The sequence below is a fragment of the Dreissena polymorpha genome, chromosome 12 (assembly GCF_020536995.1).
Source record: "Dreissena polymorpha isolate Duluth1 chromosome 12, UMN_Dpol_1.0, whole genome shotgun sequence".
In the NCBI taxonomy this organism is placed as follows: Eukaryota; Metazoa; Mollusca; class Bivalvia; order Myida; family Dreissenidae; genus Dreissena; species Dreissena polymorpha.
The window spans coordinates 74,418,986-74,445,368 of record NC_068366.1 but is presented as its reverse complement, the minus strand read 5'-3'; the positions used below and the strand labels follow the sequence as shown (position 1 = coordinate 74,445,368).

The window sequence follows — 26,383 nt, the reverse complement described above, 5'->3', positions numbered from 1 at the left end:
GACTGTCCTGTTAACGCAGTGGTTGGTACGCGTGCTTATCACATAGACGACCCGGGTTAAGTGCCCGTTCCCGATGCATGTGAGCTTGTTCAGTGCTCACCATACCGGACAGGTGGGGTTTCCTCCGCATGCACCGGTTATCCCCCCCCCCCCGCACACACACACGCACGCACGCACACACACACACACACACACACACACTCAGCACAAGACCAAGCCAAACTACATTGTATATGCATTATATTAAAAACTTAAATAGCTGGAATTTGCACATATAGTACAATTCGTCCCATTTTTCGTTTGCCTAGTACGTGAATTAAGTAAGCAGTGCTGGGACACAGTCCGGGTCCTCACATAATGCAGCCTCAAGCGCTGTTGACCTCAAAAACTTCGATTAACACAAGATTTAAGTATTGGCTGTACTTTGAATGAGAAGTTAAACCGATCTGCAGTGTATCGGTGCTTTACATCGGGAGCTCAAAACATCAAGGGAAGCCTCTGCTATATCATGCTTAACCCCCACTAACAATCTCTTGGGACAGAGTTCAGAAGAAAATAAAAACAATATATCAATAATACCATTAAATAAACTAATTTTCTCCATCACTTTTGGAAGAAAGAATCTCAATTTCAGCGGCAAGTAGGCAACGTTTTTGTGAATGCAGAAACTGACTTATGTTGAATGCAATCGTTTGATGTCGTTAGCGATTTGATAGGATGGAAATTTGTTAGGCACACAGACAAAACATCGATTTGTTTTTTAACTTTACCATGTCACAACTTACAAAGTTGCTCAAGTTTCCAATATGGTTGTGATTGTTTGTAACTGTACAGTTGTTCATGAATTAATCTTCGATGGATCTGCACACAGGGAACTGATCCGGGACGCAATCTACTTCGAAAATGGATATACACATATATACTGACTCTCTCCTTCCCCTCCGCTCAACAAAAACCCCAGAAGCACACCAAAGTGCAACATATAACATACATACATTATTATAAAGTAATCATCTATTCAACTTTCAAATTATCATCTATAACATATTGTTAGGCAATTCTTTATAATATAACAATTAATGGGGTTTTTTGTTTCCGGCATATAAATTACGTATCTGAAAAGTCAAATATGGAAATCCCTTGAAAATAGCGTCGTTAAGACGAGGAGAGACTTCATCATTGAATCTCACACATGTACTTTCCTAACATAAAAAATCATCAATCGTCGACGATATAAAACCGATTTATGTATGTCAAAGCATGTTATGTAATCATGTTAACAAACAACAATCACTAACCTAAAAATTAATTAGAAAAATAGTATTCATTTAAATATTATACACGTAACAAACTATCATTCAGTTCATATACGATGGATTAAAAAATAAGTGCGTACAACCCCATCAATTGTGGATTTTATAATAATAATAATAATAATACATCTTGAAACGCAAATGATGGGCAAGTACTTCGTTCTTTTTGAAAGAATTGTGTTGCCATATGAAAGTTTCTGTCTTAATAATTGATTTGAAGTGTGTGTGTTTTGTCGTTCAAACTTGGGGCCTGTAGGGGACCCCATTTCCAATGGAAAAACGTATATGGTTTTTTTTCAAATGGGATCCAAAAATTCCCAATTGAAGGTTAAAAAAAATACAAATAAATCTCAACATTGAGTTCATCTAACAGCAAGCTCTGGAAGTTAAACCTTAGTTAATGTATTCACATCACTTTTATTCTCAATGTTTAAGCATTTGTTAATAAAAAGACAGCAACACTTTTTTCCCAATTTAAGCCAAAACGACGCTAATTTTTCCAAATCCAAAGGGACCCGCACCCATTCCCAAAATGATGAAAAAACACTGGTTTCATTATTGAAATCTAAGTATGGACATGCTTGGGAACATAAAATGAAACAATATCGTTCTAATAAACGGAAACAATCTGTGGCGGAAATAAAATAAAATACATGTTATCTTAGATATGGTCAAAATCTAAAGAAATATTTTTTATAAAACCACGAGTAGGTGTATCCCGCTCAACGCATTATAATATGCATCGATGAACAATGTTTCAAAGCCAACACAATAAGCATCTCCGTCATTCAAGAAGTATCCATATATAAAAACTGAGAATCTCCCGTCAATTCCGCCATTTTTTCGTTGAAAGGTTGGTAGAATTCCGTCAGCAGTTCACGTGTCTCCTTCAACATAGGACCCTTTTCTTTATACGAGGCCTTTCGAATGTATTGCTCCTGGGATTTCACAACACTCTGCATTTCCACGGCTGTTAACTCACCTGTGTTAACAATTTGAACGCTTTATTTAAAACACTTTTATTTTGTTTGAATTGCACTGGCTCTCGTGTGTTAATAAAGTCTGTATGATGATTTATTTACAGAAAATCGAATTTAGACTGTGGTAAGGTCCCCGGTGTGAACGAAGTATGCATGGTTTGGATGCTTGATCAGCGAGACCTTGCATCTCAACTGGGGGTAAGTTCTGCTGTCTAAATAATATTTAGCATGCGTTAAATGCTTTATTCGTGGGAATGTACATTTGTAGTGTGTAAATAAATACGAAAATGCATGTATTGAACGCCTTTTCCATAAGATCTTGCGTTTTGACTGATACTTAGCTTCGCTATGAAAGTACGTGTTTGTTTCAAATGCTTTATATATTGGACTTAAAGGGATCCTTTCATTGACAAAATTTAAAAAAAAGTTGTTTCAGCAAATTTTCTGTTTAGTTATGATATTTGAGAGGAAACTGTATTACTGAACATTTGCCATGGCCTAATATAGCCATTGTATGCATCTTTTGACGATTTAAAGGGGCCTTTTCACAGTTTTTGGCATGTTTTGAAATAAGTCATTAAATGCTTTATATTGATAAATGTAAACATTGGATCTTAAAAGCTCCAGTAAAAAATCAAGAATAAAATTTAAAAAAGAAAAAAAAGTAGACGCAGCTGGACTCGAACCAGTGACCCCCGGAGTCCTGGAGTAACCTGGAGTAAAAACGCATAAGCCCGCTCGGCTATTCTGCCATGCATTCTTGGTTGAAGTATATTATGCATTATATGAGCAATCTTCGTAGTTTCACAAAATTTAACGACAACAACAGAACTCTCCAAATTATTCGCTCGTTTCGCGTTGCAACGCTTTATAATTTTTAGGTTTTTAAATCGTCAAAAGATGCATATATTGGCTATATTAGACCATGGTAAATGTTCAGTAATACTGTTTCCTCACAAATAACTAAAACGAAAACTTGCGAATCTGAAACAACTTTTTTCAATTTTGTCAATTTACCAAACCGTGAAAAGATCCCTTTAAAAACCTAAAAATTATAAAGCGTTGCAACGCGAAACGATTGAATAATTTGGAGAGTTCTGTTATTGTCGTTTAAATTTGTGAAACTACGAAGATGCTTATATAAGGTATAAAATACACATCATATGTGTGCTTGGCAGGATAGCTCAGTTGGCTCATGCGTTTTTACTTCAGGCTTTTGGGGGTCACTGGTTCGAGCCCTACTGCGGGCTACTTTTTTTCCTTTTTTAAATTTTATTTTAGATTTTTTACTGGAACTTTTAAAATTTAATGTTTACATTTATCAATATAAAGCATTTAAAGCGGGTATATACGATTTAGTCAAATATTTATGAATTTATATAAACTGTGTAAAAAACTTATTATATATATATTTCAATATAAATTAACATAAAAGTTAAGAAGAACATGTGTCAAAAAATGCGAAATTAGCCAGATATTTAATTCTGAAATTGAAAACGGCTGTACAGCCGAATTCGCCAGTATGTATACCATACATGTACGATGTGCATCTAAACTTAGTTTAACGGTTTATTTGAAATTCTGCAACGGTATCTATTCATACGACACACGAACACTATCTCCGATCCTAATACAAAGACGAATGCTTCGGTTATTGTAGGAAAATATGTACTTCACTATCGGCTCGGGGCACTAATTTGTCTTTGCTGCATTTTATGAAATTCGGCTTTAATGTATAATTTTTCTTGCCTATTTTGTGTTATTGTAACATATTTTATCAATATATTACAATTAAACACATATAAAAAATCGTATATACCCGCTTTAATGGCAAACTTCAAAACATGCCAAAATCTGTGAAAAGGCCCCTTTCATTTTGACCGAGAATAAACTCTGTTGTGACAATAAAAGCTTGTTTGTTTCAAATGACTTACTCATAGGAAAAGTGATACTATGTAAAAAGTTAAAATTATTTTTTTTAAGTCTTCAAATTTAGATAAGGCCTGCATGACTGACTAACGCTTTCAGCGGATCGTCACCATAACAATAAATGTTGAGAAAATGTGCATGTTATATGCATAGCAGGCCATACGCATTTACTTGAGAATGTATTCAAACTTAGTTGTAATCACATATTCATATAAAACACATTTATTTTTATGTTTCTGTTTTTTTGCACAACAGGTTACTTGGAAATATTAAATATTAAAATACGTTTACATATAAGATTTATTTTTTTCCGTATTAGAAACATGACAAGTTTACTCACGGAGGCCAAGGAAATTGTAAACCATCTTCATTGTCCTTTCTTTGTACTTCATATCTTTATTTTGTAGCACGAGGATGTTGTCACGTGAGAAAAGTCGCGTCAGTTCTTGCCAGTATATATAATAAATTCCAAGTTGCACCTGCATCTGTAAACAGTGGTAAGTGGAATATCTTTAAGAAGGTTCAGAAGAAAAAATAACTTCTGATATATTTCTTAGTCACTTTCCCAGAGTTCTTACGTTAGTGTTCTTGATCAACGGCATGGGTACTACTATTAATAAGAATTAACAAAATCAGCGATTTTAGCAAGCTCTGCTTTGGTAAGAAAACACATGTTGTCACATTTTTGTTTTTTCAATCTCTAGTACCAAGTTATTACATTGAATAAGCATGTAGATAAATCGTATTGAAACGTTTACGGGTGTATACAAAAGGTTGCGGGATCTTTACCAAATACATTTTTATTGCAATTTTAAATTTACATCGAACGCTTTTTCAAGCGCCCTAAAGCTCATAAGCGGGTCAAACATAGATATGAAGCTGTTTATATTCGTAGATATGTTATTGGTGGTGGTTCTTCAACTTTCAAGAATATTAATATTCGATACTGTGATATGGCATAAACATATAACAGGTTATTCTACTCTTGACAATGCGGCTTACACTCTAAAGAACATGTGTTAATGCAGGTTAAAAGTAATGTGAATCGAACAAATCGGCCCTTCAGCCAGACACACTTATGTTCTGATTGAGGGTCGTTCAAAATGCCTTCAAACAATTTGAGAGTGGTATCTGATCATCTTGAGTGACGTCCTATTGACTTTTCTATCCGTTTTAGCAGCCTAATAGTGTGCTGTGCTTGTGATCACGATTAAAGCATAAGTCTAATAACGCATCGTTAACCGGGCATTTTGGAATGTGTGAATTAACCAATCGTATATAATATCAGGTTTTACAGTTCTGCCTATATTGTTTTATTGGTTTTATGCTTTGTTGTACTAATATAAAAGTAGTGAATAAACAAAACTTCTCTTCTGATAAATGTTTCTGCAAATTTGTCGTTTGCTTTATTAGTTTTGTAACGTCGCTTGTATTGTTATATCGGAAAAAGTCCAGAAGGAATAGCGGTATCTGTAAAGTGATACGTTTATAGTCATAGTCTTGAAGCGGTGTTTTGTGATATCGTTACAGCCATTGACGTGTAGCGGTGTTTGTATTGCGATATCACTTACAGTCTTAATTAGCTTGCATGGTTCGTATTAATTTCAGGTATAGGCATATTATTTTAAGTGAATTTGCTTTGCGATATATGTTCTAGTCATATACATGAAGTGGTTTTTGTATTGCGATATCTGTTATCGTCAGAGCCTTGTAGCGATGTTTGTATTGTGATATCTGGTATAGTCATAGTCGTGTAGCGGTGTTTGTATTGTGATATCTGGTATAGTCATAATCTTGTTGCGATGTGTGTATTGTGATATCTGGTATAGTCAGATTCTTGTAGCGGTGTTTGTATTGTGATATCTGGTATAGTAATACTCTTGTAGCGATGTTTGTAATTTGATATCTGGTAAAGTCATAATCTTGTAGCGGTGATTGTATGGTGATATCTGGCATAGTCATAGTGTTGTAGCGATGTTTGTATTGTGATATCTGGTATAGCCATAGTCTTGTGGCGATGTTTGTATTGTGATATCTGGTGTAGTCATAGTCTTGTGGCGATGTTTGTATTGTGATATCTGGTATAGCCATAGTCTTGTGGCGATGTTTGTATCGTGATATATGGTATAGTCATAGTGTTGTGGCGATGTTTGTAGTGTGATATCTGGTTTAGTCATAGTCTTGTGGCGATGATTGTATTGTGATATCTGGTATAGCCATAGTCTTGCGGCGATGTTTGTATCGTGATATATGGTATAGTCATAGTGTTGTGGCGATGTTTGTAGTGTGATATCTGGTTTAGTCATAGTCTTGTGGCGATGATTGTATCGTGATATATGGTATAGTCATAGTGTTGTGGCGATGTTTGTAGTGTGATATCTGGTTTAGTCATAGTCTTGTGGCGATGATTGTATCGTGATATATGGTATAGTCATAGTGTTGTGGCGATGTTTGTAGTGTGATATCTGGTTTAGTCATAGTCTTGTGGCGATGTTTGTATCGTGATTTATGGTATAGTCATAGTCTTGTAGCTATTTTTGTATTGTGATATCTGGTATAGCCATAGTCTTGTGGCGATGTTTGTAGTGTGATATCTGGTATAGTCATAGTGTTGTGGCGATGTTTGTATCGTGATTTATGGTATAGTCATAGTCTTGTAGCTATTTTTGTATTGTGATATATTAGTCTAATAGGAACGGAGGTCCATGGTGCATGATTGAAAGCTTTTTTTTTTAAATATGCTGATAATGTTTTACATTGTCTTGGGTAAAAGAAAATGTTTGTTCCCAAGAAAAATGTCATGCCCACGGGGTCATAATCAAAGATGGCCGCCAAGATGGCCGACCAAAAACATAGGAAATGCCGTTTTTTCGCAAATGACACAAACAACATATATTTTCCATGATTTTGGTAAGCCTTTTAATTTAAGCCATTGAGAACATATTGTTATTAAACAAATAAGTTTTTTGGTGAAAAATTAAACATTGAAGATAGCAACTTGATATTTGGAATGCATGTGTACCTCATGGAGCTGCACATTTTGAGTGGTGAAAAGTCAAGGTCATCATTCAAGGCTAAAGGTAAAAAAAAAAAACAAGGGAAGTAAAAAGCTTTAAAGGGAGATCATTTCTATTTATCATTTGGCAGGTACAGATCATTTTCACAGGGGAAGTGATATTTTTTAAAGGGATATAATCATTATTTTTAAAAAGCGGCGCAGTAGGGGGCATTGTGTTTTTGACAAACACATTTCTTGTTTTTAAACATAACTTTCATGTTCTGTTTATTATAAAAATAAAGATAAAAATCATTTATCAACAATAGGTATAAAATCTCTCACAATTAGCTCTAGTACTATCAGGGGCTCACGCTGCATTATTCTAAGATTTTATTTGAAAATGCTGATGATAATCTACATTTTTGGGGGTAAAACTTAATTTTTTATACCCACGAAACTAATTGATCACATGGTTTCTAAAGCCAAGATGGCTTCCAAGATGGCTGCCCATAAACCTATAAAATACTGTGTTTGCACGAATTGCGCAAACAACACTTAACTTTGACCGTTTTGATTAGCTTTTTAATTTAAGGAATGAATAACATATTATTTGAAAAAAAATACAACAATTCACTGTTTTTTATGAAATATATTATATGAACATATTATATGAAAACATGATAAAAATACACGTTAAATTGGTACACAAAATGGTTGTTTTTGCGTAGGACATTTTCAAGTATTGCCTGAAAAGCTTTTCGGATGAAATTAACATGTCAACTGCATACATAAACCATAAAGAGACTTAGAAATTAAATGATATATTATTTTATGTGACTATAACCCATGATTTATATATACAAGAAAATAAAAGTGGATTGGGCAAATGACAATCTGAAAAAAAAAATGCCTAATGTGCATGATGTAATTGATCGTTTTTTTTACTTGTAATGTTCACGGATATATGGATTTATTTTCGTACTGATTAGTGCATGTACATTGCATGTAATTAGAAGCTGATTCCACTAACTCATAACAGTATTGTTAATAAAAATAGGAAAACAAGATCATATAATTGTATGCACATATCTTACACATTCAAATCCCTCATATGAAAAACACTGCTGTAAGATGTAATTTAAATTATCCAATAAAACACATTGTTTCCAAATAAAGATTGTTATTTGTACACACAAAATATCTGCTAAAGGTGTGTATTTTTTATTTTTTGGGAGGGGATGCGGGTAAAGTGTCAATGCTGTTTACTACAACTGCATAATACACAATTGCGAGACAAACTCTTAGTCTTTACTAAATTATGAAGTGTATACTGTTCTTGTAACGTATGCTTTCCTTTCTATGTGATTATAGGAAGCATATTGCATTCAATCAAGTAAGTAGATTAAATATAATGAAGTTGAACAACCAAACCAGTTGTGCGTGTGTGTGTTTTTTAATTTATGAAGTCCTTCCGCGCCTGAGGCTGAATAATGTGTGGACCCGGAGTTGGTTCCATAACTTCTACTAAATTAACTCACTAGGCTGTTCAAATATCAAATAGGAAACTTATAATAAATTGTAAACAACCATCAAGAGCTAAATTTATATGTGAAGTCATTGTGTATCTCTTATTTAGAAATATTTAGAAGAAACACAAGTTTTACATTTAAATCCGAACAAGCATGATAATAATGTTCAGCAAGCGGTTAACACTGTATCTTTTAATGAAGAACAACACTTTAATAGCGAGAATATATTTAAAATTTTATTAAAGTTGTGAGACATAAAAATTGAAGTTTGCTTTCATTAATCAGTCAGACCTTAAGTGTGTATGCGTCCTGAGTGAAAAGCGGTCATCGTGCCAGAATGTTCAAAACATGCTTTTTGCGTCATACATGCACGGTTCATCGAGCGCATGTAAACGTTCCATTGTTAGAAAGATGCGCATCTACCACAGGGTCGCTTATAGGTCTAAATGGTCGGTCAAAGGCTTCAATTATATTTAAAAAAACACATGGATATTTTGAAATATTTCTTTAATTTCCGTCTGCAAGACCCATGTTGTAGGGAATGGGAGTTGTTGAAAATGTTGCAATCTCTTGAAAATGATTATGTTTAATAAGTTGTTTTTTTTTTATAATCTTATGTATAATATTTAAAATTAGGCAATTGAATGCAATTCAAATATTTCTGTATACATTAATGTACAAAACCATACAATCGCCTTCAAAATGGAAATATGAGCAGTTTTTTAAAGTTATGATCTGGTGTAGTTTTGAACCAAAGAATCGCAACCCAGTTGAAAACATGCGGACCTTTATACGTTATGATGAACATCGAAGCAGGGGATCACTATTTTTCCTATGTGAAGAAAAAAATCCAGCCAATTATATCAGTAATGACATCAAGCAGTTACTTTCAAGACATTCAAATCATAGAATCAACTTAGACATTGGTTTATTACCGACCTACAAGATATGTTTGCATTTTCCAAAAGAGCGGGATCCAATTCCAAGGAGGTGACGCTAAGAACGGAAAACAAAAATAAGTTATTCCATAATTATACAGAACATACATACTTTCCATTAGAATAAGCGAGTTTTAATAAACAATGCCCCCTCTCAGTCAAACCAAGTCGGCATCCTGAATAAAAAAGACTGTTCAATATACAATCAAAAACTGAATCCCGAATATTTTGAAAATACGTTATGCATCTGTTCTTTAATAAGACTGTTTATGACAAAAACATGCTACTTCTCTCTGACACGAATAGTTTCATACCTTATTTAAACGGTCATTTTACGAAATGGCACGATTAAGCAAATCATAATTGAGTAATAAGTACAAAACAACATTGCAAAAATAGTTTTATCATAGAGTGCAAACGTCATTCTTTCAATTAAGACCAATATTAAAGCACATTTACCATATATTTCGTGTGTTTTTTAGTGTTGGGGGATTAGGGGCAGATTTGCCCTATAAATACGTTTAATTCGTGCACAAACCTTGTGATATATATAGTCTATTGTTAAACAGTTGTTGATGATAACGAAAGGTAACACAAAAATAACAATTTACTCAGCCAATGAAGTACGCGTTTTCTGGATCATCTTGTACACCAGCATAGATGTGACATGAGCATGTTTTTTTGTAATATTTACGTTATAAGAATACCTCAATATATCGTTCTTACGTCTTTTTAACTTGTTAGATCAAGATTTCTTGCTCAAGAAAATGAGTTAGTAAGTCGCGGGAACAACAGAGCTTACTCTTGGTAACAGCATTACAATTTGTGAAAAAGAAATAAATTGTTCCATTAAGGTATTCATGTGAGACAGCTAGACAATTAGAACACTTGCAATTTGTTTAACGTATGTATAAAACGACTTGTACAAGGCAAACTGTCATGACTCTGTTACTGTATGATATGAATAGGATAGGCTCGTGAATTTTGGATTCGTGTATTCTGATTGGTCGTTACCACGTGTATGTTATCTCAATCATTAGTGTAAGATATTTCATTCTAAACGACTTATTAAGTTGTTCCAGTGTGTTAGCTATGTCGTCACCACCACATAGGTACTCCTTCCCGAGACTGGAGAAGTCGTTCCCACAAGTTTGTTACATGTATTTCCTTCCTCGCATTATTATTGAAGCTCATTTCTCACATTATTTCATCTATTGAAGCGTTTGAATAAATATACTGACAATCGGAGAGGCAATGATTTGTTAAATAGTGTTAATTATATCAAAGAAATAAGCTTTACAAAATTTGCATACACAATTAACCACTCGAGAGTACTAGTTTTGTTATATAAGAATTCGCTTAATTAATTCCGTATTAAAATAAAGCGACGTGGTTTTATCGACTGTATTTGAAAAAGAATGTCTTGTTTACAATTCGATAAACACCCGTTCGAACGAAGACGCCAGACATTGTGTAATGTTGTCTTTTCTTACCTCTTATAAAGAATAAAGGTATTATCATTCTAGGCATGATTGGCAAAACACTTTGTTCGGAATACCAGTATACCAAAATCGGCTCAAACATAACAAGTAGAATAAGAAGGATGATCTTAAACATGCAAATGTACCACAGTTAAATTGGACATGTGTGCCTCCTCCGGTTATAAGCGCCATATCCGTAACACAGGCTAGTCTTTTGGGGAAAAAATGCAAACATATCTAGTGGATCGATCAAAAACCACATTTTTTGTTGACGTTACATACTGTTTATGCTGATGTAATAGCTGTATTGCAATTTCATATTTCTGTGCACTTAAAAGATAAATGAATCTTCGCTGAATCGCAAAACATTGACGGATTTTACAAATAAGGTGCCATATGTTGACAAATAAACAAGAACACTCTACTGACATCTCATTGTTTTCTGGAAAAAAAATCCCACATTTAGCGACACCTTGGAAGTATAACTGGCTTGTGTATTTAAACATCGGAAAAGAGAGGTGGCGTCTGTGATCAACGACTTTCATAGTAATCCGAATGAGTTAATGAACACCATTAATTGTTGTGTGTGATCAGCTGGACAGGCTACGGTTGTTCAAAACTTTGAGATAAACGTATGTTATGATAAACTTCAGTCCAAATACATATTTTTTAAGCAATGCTCATTTTCAAATATTTTCAAATAATTCCAGAAAACAAATTTGCTACGAATTAAAATATATATTGAAGAGTTAACAAGTAAGTCACATTAATACTTTCATGGAACAATCAAAGGCCGTTAATTTCTTTTTAGAGCAACTAGTCCCTGCATAGGGAGCAGAGAAATGCGAGATATGGCGACACAAACTTCAAGGGAATGTTTTTTTTTTAATTTATGGCTGTTTACAATTTATTATTAGTTTCCTGTTTAATTTTTAAAGAACAGTCTAGTGAGTTAATTAAGTAGAAGTTATGAAACCAACTCCGGGTCCACACATTATTCAGCCTCAGGCGCGGAAGGACTTCATAAACTTAAAAAACACACACGCACAACTGGTTTGGTTGCTCAACTTAATTAGATTTAATCTACTTACTTGATTGAATGCAATATGTTTCCTATAATCACATAGAAAGGAAAGTATAACGTTACAAGAACAACATAGAAACTTCATAATTTAGTAAAAACTAAGAGTTTGTCTTGCCATTGTGTATAATGCAGTTGTAGTAAACATCATGGACACTTTACCCTCATCCCCTCCCAAAAAAATAAAAAATACACATCTTTAGCAGATTTTGTGTGTGTGAAAATAACAATCTTTGTTTCAAAACAATGTGTTTTATTGGATAATTTAAATGACATCTTACAACAATGTTTTTCATTTGAGGGATTTGAATGCGTAAGATATGTGCATACAATTATATGATCTTGTTTTCCTATTTTTATTAACAAAACTGTTAGTGGAATTAGCTTCTAATTACAAGCAATGTGTATGCACTAATCAGTACGAAAATAAATCCATATATCCGTGAACATAAGTTTAAAAACGACCAATTATCTTAAAATATATCAACATGCACATTAGGCATTTTTTTCTTCAGATTTTCATTTGTCCCATCCACTTTTATTTTCTTGTATATAATAATCATGGATTTTATTAACATAAAATAATATATCATTATATTTCTAAGTCTCTTTATGGTTTATGTATGCAGTTGACATGTTAATTTCATCCAAAAAGCTTTTCAGGTAATACTTGAAAATGTCCTACGCGAAAACAACCATTTTGTGTACCAATTTAACGTGTATTTAATCATGTTTTCATATAATATATTCATGTAATATATTTCATCAAAAACAATTAATTGTTGTATTTTTTTAAATAACATGTTATGCATTCCTCAATTCGTGCAAACACAGTATTTTATAGGGTTATGAACAGCCATCTTGGAAGCCATCTTGGCTTTAGAAACCATGTGATCAATAAGTTTCGTGGGTACAAAAATTAAGTTTTACCCCCCAAAATGTAGATTATCATCAGCATTTTCAAATAAAATCTTAGAATCATGCAGCGTGAGCCCCTGATAGTACTAGAGCTCACTGTGAGAGATTTTATACCTATTGTTGATAAATGATTTTTATCTTTATTTTTATAATAAACAGAACATGAAAGTTATGTTTAAAAACAAGAAATGTGTTTGTCAAAAACACAATGCCCCCTACTGCGCCGCTTTTTAAAAATTATTATTATATCCCTTTAAAAATATCACTTTCCTTGTGAAAATGATCTGTACCTGCCAAATGATAAATAGAAATGATCTCCCTTTAAAGCGTTTTACTTCCCTTGGTTTTGTTTTTTTTTACCTTTAGCCTTGAATGATGACCTTGACTTTTCACCACTCAAAATGTGCAGCTCCATGAGGTACACATGCATTCCAAATATCAAGTTGCTATCTTCAATATTGCAAATGTTATGGCCAATGTTAAAGTTTTCGGACGGACGGACAAACGGACGGACGGACTGACGGACAGTTCAACTGCTATATGCCACCCTACAGGGGGCATAACAATGTGCATACACTTAAAAGTATCAAAAAGATCAAAATACATAAACATAACAAGTTAACAAGCCTCGTATATCTCAAAATATATCAATATGCACAATGGGTATTTTTTCTTTATATTTGTCATTTACCCCACGCACTTTTCTTGTCTTACAAATCACAGTTATATTATAATATTCACATGAAATATTATATATTTATATTCCTTAGTCCCATAGGTGTGTATAAATGTAGTTAGGATAATAATTGTATCTAAACTGTTTTTAGATACAAATTGAAACATGTTAAAAGGACAAAAACACATGTTTTTTTACCTTTTTTTCATTGATATAGTCTTTTTTTTCATACAATGTTTAATTTTTTACCAAAAAACTTATTTGTGTTAAAAGAATAATATGTTCTCAATGGCTTAAATTAAAAAGCTTACAAAAATCATAGAAAATATATGTTGTTTGTGTCATTTTCGAAAAAAACGGCATTTCCTATGTTTTTGGTCGGCCATCTTGGCGGCCATCGTGGATTTAGACCCCGTGGGCATGAAATTTTTCTTGGGAACAAACATTTCCTTTTACCCAAGACAATGTAGAACATCATCAGCATATTAAAAAAAAAAGGTTCCAATCATGCACCGTGGACGTCCGTTCCTACTAGACTATATGGTATAGTCAAAGTCTTGTAGCGGTGTTTGTATTGTGATATTGATGATAGCCATTGTTGTATGCCACAATCTGTGTTCTGTTCTCCCTTTCACTCGTAGAGTTGTATCACTAATTAGCGGATGCGGACATAGAAAACGATTCAACAATAAATAACATTATTCTATTTGTTTTTATTTATGATAAATAATTATGCTATATGTTTTAGCAATACATTCTTGAAGGCTGTTGAGTTTGTATGTGTAATGTTATTAGATGTTTGCATAGCAATATCGGTTACGGTAGGTGTCAGATACCTAACCCCTAATCATAAGGTATTGTCGGAATACCTATAGTGTGCATAGTTAAAAAAGCAGTTGTTGTATTGAGGTTTGTATTACATATATGTGCAAAGCTTAGAACGTGATTTTATGAAAAACAACAAAGATCACTGCACAAGCACAATGACACCAGTTATATACCTAACCAAGTTTAAATACCTCTGGTTGATTCTGAAAATAAATATAAAACTAGATAAACCTTTTAATTCAGCGTTTAAAGCATCAAAAACGATGTTAACAAAATTAAATAATGAAGAACAAAAATAAAATGGAAGCACGCTTTAACACCGAATGAAGAACATGTTTAACATAAACATAAACTGGGTGAGTGATTTTCCAGAAGAACGTTTTGTTATTCCTTTTAAAGCGAAGTTAACCATGCTTAAATTATAAAGGAAAACGATTAATAATAATAATATTTTTGATTCTGGTAATCATCATGCTGAAAAAATAATTAAAAGATGTTTGCATTAACGTGTACTTAGATTTAGCACTATTCAGTGAAGAGACAAGACGGTTGGTAAAATTGCAAAGATTTTTTGAAAAGCCGCACGATCAACAAAAGATATTGTTAAACGTACGCACAATTTTCTCGTAATGTAAAACCGCGTTTCCGAAATGTTTTTCATCTTGTAGGAACTATTAAACTGAAGAAAATACTGACAGGATTGTGTGGCTTTAAGGCAAATGTATTTAAGTTTTGTGACTTGAACCTTGATAGGCCACCGTTAAGTGAACATACAAGTTAATAAATTCATGCAAATATATAATACGTGTCTAAAACTAATACGTCAAACAATACCAGAGATGCCTTACCTTCGTGGTGTCGTAAAGTGAGTGGTCGTACGCACAACTGCGGACAGTGCGGTGTTCAAAGCATTTTCTGTACAGATCGATGCCTTCCGTTACAACCTCATGAAAGTGCGCGGGACCGACGTCGTTGCGGTTCTGTAGAGTACCAAACTCGTGGAAGTAGTCCGAGTAAAGTCTGGAAAGAAGCTGAGAATAATATTAAAATATAAACACATAGAAATCTCAGGACTCTGTTTTTTTTCAGCACGGCACAACACAAATACGAGCAATAAACACGAGCATGTGTACAATTGCGATCAGCAATTGTTACCGTCAATGTAACGACAGTGAGTTAAAAGCTAGGTCGGCCGCCAGTAATCAGAAACTTTTCATACACATTTATGTAAAAAACAAACACTGTGATACTTACAAAAATGCTTTATTGTACCTTCTGAAACTTTAAAGGCAGTCTAATACTATACACTATACAAACACACTATACAGGACTGTAGTTTGGTGTCACTCTGTTCGGCAATTGGTTCCTTGAAACTAATAAAGTGCCTCGTGAAATCATAAGCTTTCTAACTTGCTTGGGCAACCGAAGTCGTCTCACTTTGTTTATGTGTGTGTAAAGGTTTGTCACTGTAATAAGTTCATACCCAAGACATACATGTGGTTTGTCATTGTTTAAAGAATATCCGTGGTTGTTTGTTCGTCTGTTACATCAAATAGGATGGGAGTGTAGGATTTTTTAAATCAATTACCGTAGTAAATGATCAGCTCAACAAGATTATAAAATAAGACCAATATATTGCTAACGCAAATGTTATGCAGTTAATGAAAGTAAGAATAAAACTATATTAAATAAAATAAAAAAGACTAATAATGTATGATTAATAATAAGTTGCACAACAAATATAATAAAATTATTTACTTTGCATGAAATATGTCCTACCTGATTTATTTACAAACTATAGCAGCTGTGAATGTCGAGTTTATTTCGCCATTCAATCATTCGTTTACACAATTTTACTTGCTTTTTTGGTGAACAGTACTTTATGATAGCGTGGTCCGCACGTTATGGTTATCGGAATGCATTTGCTAATATGAAATCGATTTATGCGATCCATGTATGTGGTTAAGTAACCTTATAATCCAGTATTATGATTGTCCTATTAGATGATTCGTTGATAAGTTAACTATACGCATTGAACAGCGATTTCTTTATAATAGATAGTTTGCTATAAAGTTTACGCTGGGTAAATAAAAACTGATGAAGACGAACGACAAGAACAATATACTTTACGCTATGCTTTGACATCATAGCTATGCCGTGTAAATATAGATCCATTTCTCCAAAGTATAATCAGAGGGGGTAATCACGTGATTATCAAGATGGCGACGTCCATGCCGAGGCAGGTATTTTTCGACGTTTTATACCCTGTATTACTTGTATTATTATTTTTAATTCAGCTACTTTCCAGCCTTATCAGCAAGAGAGTTACTGGCGTTCATTTCATAGTAATATTCGTTCTATATCTCGACTTGACTCGCTGCGAAAAATTTAAGCGGGATGACGTAATTAGGGCTCCACTAAGAAAATTTGCTGGGAGTAAAGTCGAGATATAAAGCGAATTTAAATAAGAAATAAACGCTAATCACATTTTACTGATATGGCTGAAAAGTAAGCGTCATCTTAAAAATAAACAAAAGTAATAAAGGGTATAAAACGGCGAAAAATACCTCTCTCGGCACGGACGTCGCCATCTTGTCTGCCAGGTGATTATCCCCTCTGATAATGGTGAAATTAAACTCCGGGAACATTATGAGGAGATAAATTCTTATTAGACCACACTAGCCATTCATTTAAGACAAGTGACAAGTAGCCTATGGAATACCTGACGAAAAATACCACACGACCTAGAACATATAATTGATCAAAGCTGGAGTCACCGCGCTGGAGCACAGGTTGTTAGCGTGTGGTTATGATATTTTATATTAAAAACATCATTTGTAATGAAAAAAATCACATTGTTATATATATATCCCGTCGATAGCCATCATTCATATGTACTTTTCCTTCTATAACTGGCTGATTTACGGGTCAAACCTCACACTTAGCTCAGAATTATAACTGACATGCAAGTGTAACTTGACCTAACATAATTATTATTTAAATTAAAAAGCAATTGAACGTACAGAATGTAACAATTATTGTAATGTAATTACTCATTGGTTAATTATGCACAAATGCAATATACAACTTTCTGAGGCAAGATGAAATGAAGTAAATACACACATATCAACGAAAAACATTCTTGTTTGCGAGATTTGAGAAAGTAGCAACAACCACAGATCATCGTTATGTATCTGAGGATGACACCGTAACGCAGGATGTAAACAACTCGATTGCATTGAGAGGATGTATATTAATTGTCATGAATATTGACATCATAGGCAGCCATCAATAGACACTCTAAAATACATAAATATGTGGTAATCGCCTTGAAAACGTTTAGTACAAAAGAGAGGGATTAAGCCGGTTCTTTTAACAATTCATTCATAATAACATGTAATGCAAACATGAATTAACTTTATAACCCCATGTAAATACAAAATAAAGGGATGCAAACAGAGTAGAGTAGAAGAAACATATCATTCGGATAAATCCTTAAATGGTGGGTATTTTTATACCTATCTATCGGATCTCTGAAGGTGATGATTATTTTTGCGGCCGGCAAAATATGGTGGATGTAATCAAGAATCACGTATCTAGGCTCATCAGCATTCTCGTTGCCTGGCAATGTCTGCCAGTGAGAGTTGAGATGAAGGTTGGAGGGACTTGCTTCTCCTACGTGAAAGAATATGCTTATGATATTATATAGTAAGTAACTTTAGAAACCATCGCTGAGATTTACATTTATTTCATTAACTTGCGTGCAATAAAGAACATTTTAGATCATGCAAAACCATAAGTGATAGAAGATGGATATCCTAACCACTTCTACGTCTGTGTACCAGAGAAAGGAACGAGGTTCAATCATTACCCTTGACCTATTATAATGAAGTACGGTTAGTGCTTAACAACGGAATGTTGTTGTTGTTGTTTTTCAATCCGCGACCGAACTTATTTTTAGTGATAATTAAATACCTTTCAAATGATGTAAAATACAAATTTAGGATAAACAGCGAAATTTAGTGGAAAGGCAAAACAAATAAGGCTAAATCAGTCATGCTTTTTAGACTTTGAACATTAACCACACAAACATTTTATGTCTAGATTAAGGAAAAACATATTGCATGAATATGCCACTTAAAAATCTATGCAAGATGCATTGACCTTTACAGCATTATTGTTTGACAGTAAAACATCAAAATAATCAGATATTTAGAAATGCAAATAATAAAAATCATCGTATTGTTTTATAGTTAATAAATGCCAACTTGACCGGTACCAGGACTTTTCCCAACGAGATGCGAAAAAGCGCTGTAGATTTCATGAATCGTGTTTTAATTCAAATGGGTAACATTAAGTTCAAACGTTTTAACAAAATAGTACTTTGTACTTAAATTAAGATACATTGATGGAATAACAGAACATGGATGTGCATATGGTTGTTTTTTGTTGTTATAAGCGTTGGATAAAAGTTGTCATTGAGGTATAAAGACTGTCGTTTATCAATTTTTATCCTAATACCAGAAGAAAATCGATAGTATAACAACGATCGTATAAACTTCGGTATTTTAGATCAGGGTATTTTTCGATTGCTATTAATATAATAGTCTTTATTGATTTATTGTTATTGATATAACTAAGCGTTGTCTCGTTTTCAACACAATAGCATAAGTGACCTATGTTACAAAGGTTGTTTGTTCAATAAAAAGTTCGTTATTTCATGGACTACTTTTTTATAAAATCTATATGGAATGACACACTCGGGTTTTTCCAAAATTGGAGGTTTTTGTCAAGCCTCGCGCTGCCATGGTTCTAAGCCTTGCATAATGAACTTGATCTTTATCTAAAACTCACATAATATTTTTTATTTCTTTGATGACTTCTTTTAAAGCTGAAACAGTGTTTTTGATATAATTTATAGATTCAGTTGCACGGATCGGATTTTTTTCAGATTTAGAAAATTTTCCCAGGGCCGATATACTCATATTGATCAGGCGGATGCGAATTACGTCACGCTCGTGACGTCAATGTGTCAATATTTATAGTAACGATATGTATAATAAATGGTAGCGTTTATTATAAATTGTATATATTAACATACATATGCACAGGTTGTAATAACCATACGTGCATATAAGTATTCTTAACAGTAGAGATCTCCATATGAACGAAGTTCTAGTTGTTGCGACATGTGTAACGCCGCAATATGATTGCAGCTGTTGTCAGGTAATTGGACTAAAGGCAAGCATGGACACTGAACCCTCAACCATTTGATTATATGTGACAATAGGAACATGCATGATGTAATTCTGTAATACTGTACGACGTGTCATATTATAATGATTAACACCACAGATTGAAAGTAGTTCTACTTGCGATAGCTTTATTTTTAATTACGAATGTTGCATGCAACTATTTTTTACTTCGAAAAAAAAGATTACTTTTGATTAATTGTAAATCACATTTAATCTTAGTAAAGATGAAATAAAAAAATGTTATTTATACATCAAACATTCATTTCTTTGTGTGACTTTTTGTACAATACATTATTAGATTCTACACATTCCAAATTACAATTTTATTCGCTGCGATAGAGATAATCAAAATGGTGGTAGATTATTAATATATATTACATGTAATAAGACAACAAAGACTTCACGCATATGGAGGCTCTTTAGAATCAGGTTGGATTGACATTATGTCACCTACCACTAAGTTATTCTGAATAATGTTCATACAAGATCACCAGATTCTTAAACTGATTGGACATTCACGTATGATAGCATCTTAAAAACGTTATTTACTTATTAAACATGGAAGTATATATATTATGACATAAAAATATTTTTATACGACAGAAAAATAATAAAAAGTAAATTTTATGCTTTTATGTTTAAATTCTTGTACAGAACAACGAAAGTAAACTTGAGGAAAATCTCTTCTATCGAAACATGGGCCGAAACTAATTTTAAGTCAGCCTTTTTCGACATAACCAGCTTTTTCATTCAAGGAACTGAACATTTGATAACGGGTGTACTTTTATTATCATTTCCACTTTAGTTCATACATCCACCCGCCGTCTGATAGCCCCCTTGTTTTGGGTAACTCAATTCTTAAATAAAATATGTTATCACTTAAATCTCTCTCCCCTCCCCCCCCCCCATGTACAATTACAAAAATTAAAAATTATGTTGATTTTAAATTAAAATATGGAAAACGTGCAAACATTCGTGAACCAGTTTTCCAATTAATATATAAAAGACATCTTCAGTACGATAAAAACATATCTTTAAACGATACCGATTATTATTAATAATATTTTCTTCGTTAAACATATTGGGTATTTTACTAGATTTTACTATTGCAGGTGAAGAGTGTTTTGAGTCTGCTATCATCTTCGTTATTATTTTTTCCAACTACCATTATTGTATATAGCTACTTAAGTAATGTTCTGATATCTGATGTTAAAACGATTACCTAGATCTGTCTACCTGTTATTGTCCGTTGGTTCGTGAAGCTTTCGTGTGGCATCAGTTCTGCACCTTTGTACACCTTGTTTGCAGCCTTGTCAAACATTGAGATGTAAGCGCTGAAATCAGCCATACTTTTGTCTTCTGAAATATATCATCATATCGTTTTTTATCGTTTTTACCAATTATAATCGACTGGTTATCGGTGTGTTATAAAAAAATCGAAAGAAATGCGCCGAAATTTTTTATTTGTAAATTTGCTTTTTTAAACTTAAAATTTATTCTTTAACAGTTTATATGTACATTCCAAGAAAAATTTCCGTGACAGTATCGATCCACCATTGGTGAATCTTCATCAGACTGTGACTTCGCGGAAAGTGAACGTCACAGGGCGGGCTTACTGCCGTACTGGTTCCCAGCAGTAAACAAAGGGAACCAGTACGGTAGTAAGCCCGCCCTGTGACGTTCACTTCCCGCGAAGTCACAGTCTGATGAAGATTCACCAATGGTGGATCGAAACTGTCACGGTATGTGAAAATTTTCTTGAAATTTACATATAAACTGTTAAAGAATTTCCAAAAACATTCCTGATGAATTTCTGTCGAGACCTTAAAATTTATTTTCCTATTTAAAGGTTTGATAATTATGCAATAGTTTCAGAGAAAAGTAAAAAATATAAACATGATCTCTATTGAATTGCTGTCAATAAGAACATTACTTTTGCACGTACAAATTAAAGTGTCAAAGTAATTTGATTTTGTCTACTTAATTACGTATACCGGTAATGTTTAAACAGGAACAATCACGTTACACATCCATCCTAATTAATGATCGAAATCGAAATTTGTGGGAAATCACAAAACATCTTTCCATGTCCAAAAAAATGGGAATACATTAAAAGTCGAATCGATTGCTCGAATTATATCGAACCGAATACCTTCCAAGTCAACGAGATACTATATCAAACCTGGATATCGTCTTATTAAGCGTCAAACGACACGTATAAGTTACGTTGAAAAGGTACAATTGCAAAGCACCAGTTCTTATGCTTAGCAATTGTCATTAATGCAGTAATTCCATTACTTTCTTTTCACTGGGCAAAGATTCAGTCGTAAATCAAATGTATCATAGGATCGTTGAAAAGACAGGGAGATTAATGGTTGGAATCGCCAGTGAGTTAACATTTTAGTAATACGATTACTTGTTCGCATGATCTTAAACAAATAAATCGCTCAGAGTCATACTTGCAATAACGTTTTCGCGCATATTGCAGCGCTAAAAGATAAATCGTTATATGTCGTTCGACCATAATAAGACAAAATCCTCTGTGGATTCAAACCTGTGAAACGTTGAGGGCTAAATATCTCATCGTAAATTTAAGGAAGAAGAGTCTAGAAGTTAAGTTTTTTTACCAAATCAGAGATCCTAACATGTAGTCTTTACATAAATTTATCACTGTTATAAAAAAAATTATTATTAAACATGGCACAGATTCGTACTTGTGAAGCGTCTGCGCGCAAACCATTGCGCTTCCTTGAAGCCGGGATGCGCGAAGTCCGGATGCATTGCTGTCCGAAAGAAGAGGTCGCTGGTTCCACACTTTTTAACGCCAATGATGAACATGTATGGCAAACAGACCAATTTCTTCTTGTCGTGCCAGCACGGATTTTTGAATTTCGGATCAAATTTGATTTGGGGCTGCAACACAAACAGAGGCGAATTATCAATGGATATTGAAGCTACTCGTGTAAATTAAAATAGGCAGTAAACGTTCGTACTGAACTACGGATAACAGGTTTGATTTATTGCAAACACACATAAAAAGTTGTCAAAATCTAAATCAGAGATTCAATAAAAATTTAGTCCTTAGTGTTATGAATGTCGATTTGCAAAATATAATAAAATAACCCAGTACATTTCTGAAGATTTTCTGTAAATTAAAAAATATATATTTAGAATGCAGTAATTGCTTAAATCAGAAAGGTGTGTGCATTAAAGGGGCCTTTTCACAGATTTTGGCAAGTATTCAAGCTTGTTATTCAATGTTTTATATTGATAAATTTAAACATTGGACCTAAATATATCCAGTAAAAAAAACACAAGAATACAATTTAAAAAAAGAAAACAAAGTAACCCGAAACTGGATTCGAACCACTGACCCCTGGAGTACTGGATTAATTAAAGTACTGACAGTACTGGTGTGACGATGCATTTGAAGAGGATTGATAAAAAAGCATCTATTTAAGTTGATCTACATCACCACAATTGCGTATGTGGGTACGAAAATTTTGGGTAGGAAAAAATGGGTACGAACATTTTGGGTACAAAAATTATGCCCCAAAAAAATTGGGTACGAAAAAAGATTTGGGTAGGAAACAAAATTGGGTACGAGCACAAATTTTGGTACAAAAACAAATAAGTTACAAAAAAATGGGTACGAAAAATGTAGGGTACGAAAAAAATTGAGGGTACGGGGAAGTAGTACCCGTGGGGAAGCGAAACTGGGAGGCGGGTTACATTCTCGATCAAATATAACAAGAAATATCTTTAAACAGATATTCGACGTGTATTTTCTGTACCACTTATCTTAAAATAACGTTCTGTTACAGTAAAACGTGTGTGGGTTATAACATTACGTTTCAGCATATAAATTCAAAACTTGACATGCTCTTTAAATAAAACATGCTCTTTAAGCATGCTCATAGTCGTAAGAGCACTTGAATACGTGAGTTCGCCCATGAACACATGGTAAGGTTAAATAAATCTCCGCGATATAACGTAATATATGTTTAAAACAGCAAACAAAATCCAACAAACGAATGAATTATCAAACATAGTATGTGCACTGATGTTGCTCTGTAATTTCTGTTTGAAAAGTTTATTAAATATGCAAAATGAGAAAGCACGCATAAGAGCGAGTTTCACAGATGTCATACGGCTATTATGCTGTTTATATACCATAGTCGCTATGTGTACAACGTTTACAAATGGCAGGTTCGAAATAATTCGTTTTCTTTACTCATGATCGCGTTGAAAGTTAATTATACACGTTTTAATTCGCAATTTATTAACTGAATCACGACAAATGTCAAATACAATACTGAAAATGCATAGTTGTTTCATTGATCTATAAACATATAATGGATTGAATATAACTGATTAAAATTAACGTTCTCGAACTATTATTAAATCTTTTTCCCAGAATATGCTGTCCTATTTATAGCTGAGCTTCCTATGCCTTTATCAATGATAATCAGATGTAAAACATCTTTTACATAGGTCGCCACTGTGAGGAATTTGTTCATGGTATGATAACTTAGACGAGCTGCTTCGCAGCATCGTCAAAAAGTATCCCGCCTAGACCACTCGACCATCCGTGCTCATGCTATTGGCGGATGTATTTTTTCGTTATATAAGCAATCCTCGTAGTTTCCCAAAATAAAACGACAACAAAAGAACTTTTCAAATTATTCAATTTTTTCGCGTTGCGACGCTTTATAATTTTCAGGTTTTCAAATCGTCAAAATATGCATATAATGGATATTTTAGAGCATGGTAAATGTTCAGTATTACTATTTCCTAACAAATATCATAACTAAAACGAAAATTTGCGAATCTGAAACAACTTTTTTAAATTGTGTCAATTTACCAAAACGTGAAAATGCCCCTTTAACCGGCTGTTGTATCGCGGACGAATACAAGACACTAATCTAACGTTTCCAAACGCATGACATATGAACGTCTGTATAAGATAATGCATTCGGTATATTTTAATACTCTCGAATCTCTTAACAATTTTAGTTGATTACAGAATAATGTATTACCTTAAATCACTAACACAATTGAGAAATGACTTCGAGGCGTTCACAACCTGACATTTAAAGGCGTAAAATATAAAGTTACCACTTACTATACCGACCCTAATTTGTATTGCCAACCCTTAACTTTGTGTGTTTAGATTCGATTTACAGATTTCGATCATTTTTGCTACATTCGATTATACAAGTATTCATAATCGCAAAACGTTCCCTTTGTACGAAAGAAAAGTTGCAAGCGGATTTGGAAGAGTTCTGTACTTGAACATCAATATTAGATAATAATAGAATTGGAAACAAATTGAGTTCAGTAAAACATGTTTATGAAAAACTGTCTTACTGAAAAACCTTCAATTATTTTAATTTATTTAGAAACAAACAGCTTAATTTTGCCTAATTTAAACTTAAAGGTGGCTACATGTATACATGAAACAGATATTGTCAGTACCGACCATTATACTTGCACCCTACACATGTATTCTTGAAAAAAAATGCAATATAAATATAGCTCGTGTATATGTGTATTCCATTAATACATTTTGAACAATTTGCATTGTGCTAATCCACATATAAGCTGAATATCCATGCTAATATTATAGATATTTCAGAGCTTAAGTATTGTGTACTACACGCGTTGTAACATGTGGTTCAATAAAGGTTTTCATTCAATTGTTTTTGTTATATTTTCTCGCTCTGCTGCATGATCAGTCTTACCAGCATTTGTCTGTTTTATTTTCAACAATAATTAAGTTCTTGCAATCTGATTATTTTAGATACCCAAATATTTCTAATATGTCTGATGACAAAATTTGAACGATTATAAGACATGTAATTGTATTTTATTAAATGATAACATGACAGGTTTCAATTATCTTTCAATTTAATTTTATTTAAATGTATACTAATTGATGCATTGTAAAGATTTCGAAAAAATACAACATTGAATTAAGAAAACAAACATCGTTTTGAATAGTACATATAGTTTGTTTGTTTGTTGTTGTTGTGGTTTTTTTTCATTATAATAATTACGATTAAATAATTCAGAAATGGTGTTATTTATGAAGATTTTAGTGTACGTTTTCTGTTTCCTAAATCGTTCAATACAAGTTTTAAAACATGTATATTATTGGCGTCGCTCTGGAGAGCGGCGACAAGTATGTATGCATTTTTTTTCGCTTATGGGAGGAGTTGTCATTTTACGGATCAATGTATATATTTTTGTTTTAAGAATATCTTGCATAGTTGTGATTTTTTGTGTAAATTAGTGTAAATAAGTATTACATTGGTGCCTATTACATTTATTACAACATTTATTGCCAATAATGCAAAGCTAATTGTTTTAATTAATAACTGATCAACAATTGATCACAGGGGAAAGCTTACAGGGACTGGGCAAATACGCGAAACTTTCTGGTTTTGTATAAAAA

At 33.2% G+C, this 26,383-nt stretch overlaps 1 protein-coding gene across 1 annotated transcript; it reads right to left on the bottom strand.

The window, feature by feature from the left end:
* Window positions 1–1,059: 1,059 nt before the first annotated feature.
* Window positions 1,060–22,835, bottom strand: LOC127854184 (carbohydrate sulfotransferase 15-like). Its single transcript, XM_052389197.1, has 6 exons — window positions 22,641–22,835; window positions 21,163–21,285; window positions 18,190–18,346; window positions 15,520–15,691; window positions 4,563–4,707; window positions 1,060–2,295 (listed from the first exon to the last, which is right to left on the bottom strand). The coding sequence occupies exons 1-6, from the start codon at window positions 22,762–22,764 to the stop codon at window positions 2,102–2,104; spliced, it is 915 nt and encodes a 304-aa protein (XP_052245157.1). The 5' UTR covers window positions 22,765–22,835; the 3' UTR covers window positions 1,060–2,101.
* Window positions 22,836–26,383: the final 3,548 nt, after the last annotated feature.

Bases quoted from the DNA above. Each gene is read 5' to 3' on its own strand.
- LOC127854184 (XM_052389197.1), bottom strand. From the start codon at position 22,764: ATGTTCATCATTGGCGTTAAAAAGTGTGGAACCAGCGACCTCTTCTTT. The intron at 18,347-21,162 runs GTAGACAGATCT...TCTTTCACGTAG, and splicing joins GAACCAACGGACAATAACAG to GAGAAGCAAGTCCCTCCAAC. The intron at 2,296-4,562 runs GTGAGTAAACTT...TTGTTAACACAG, and splicing joins TTACAATTTCCTTGGCCTCC to GTGAGTTAACAGCCGTGGAA.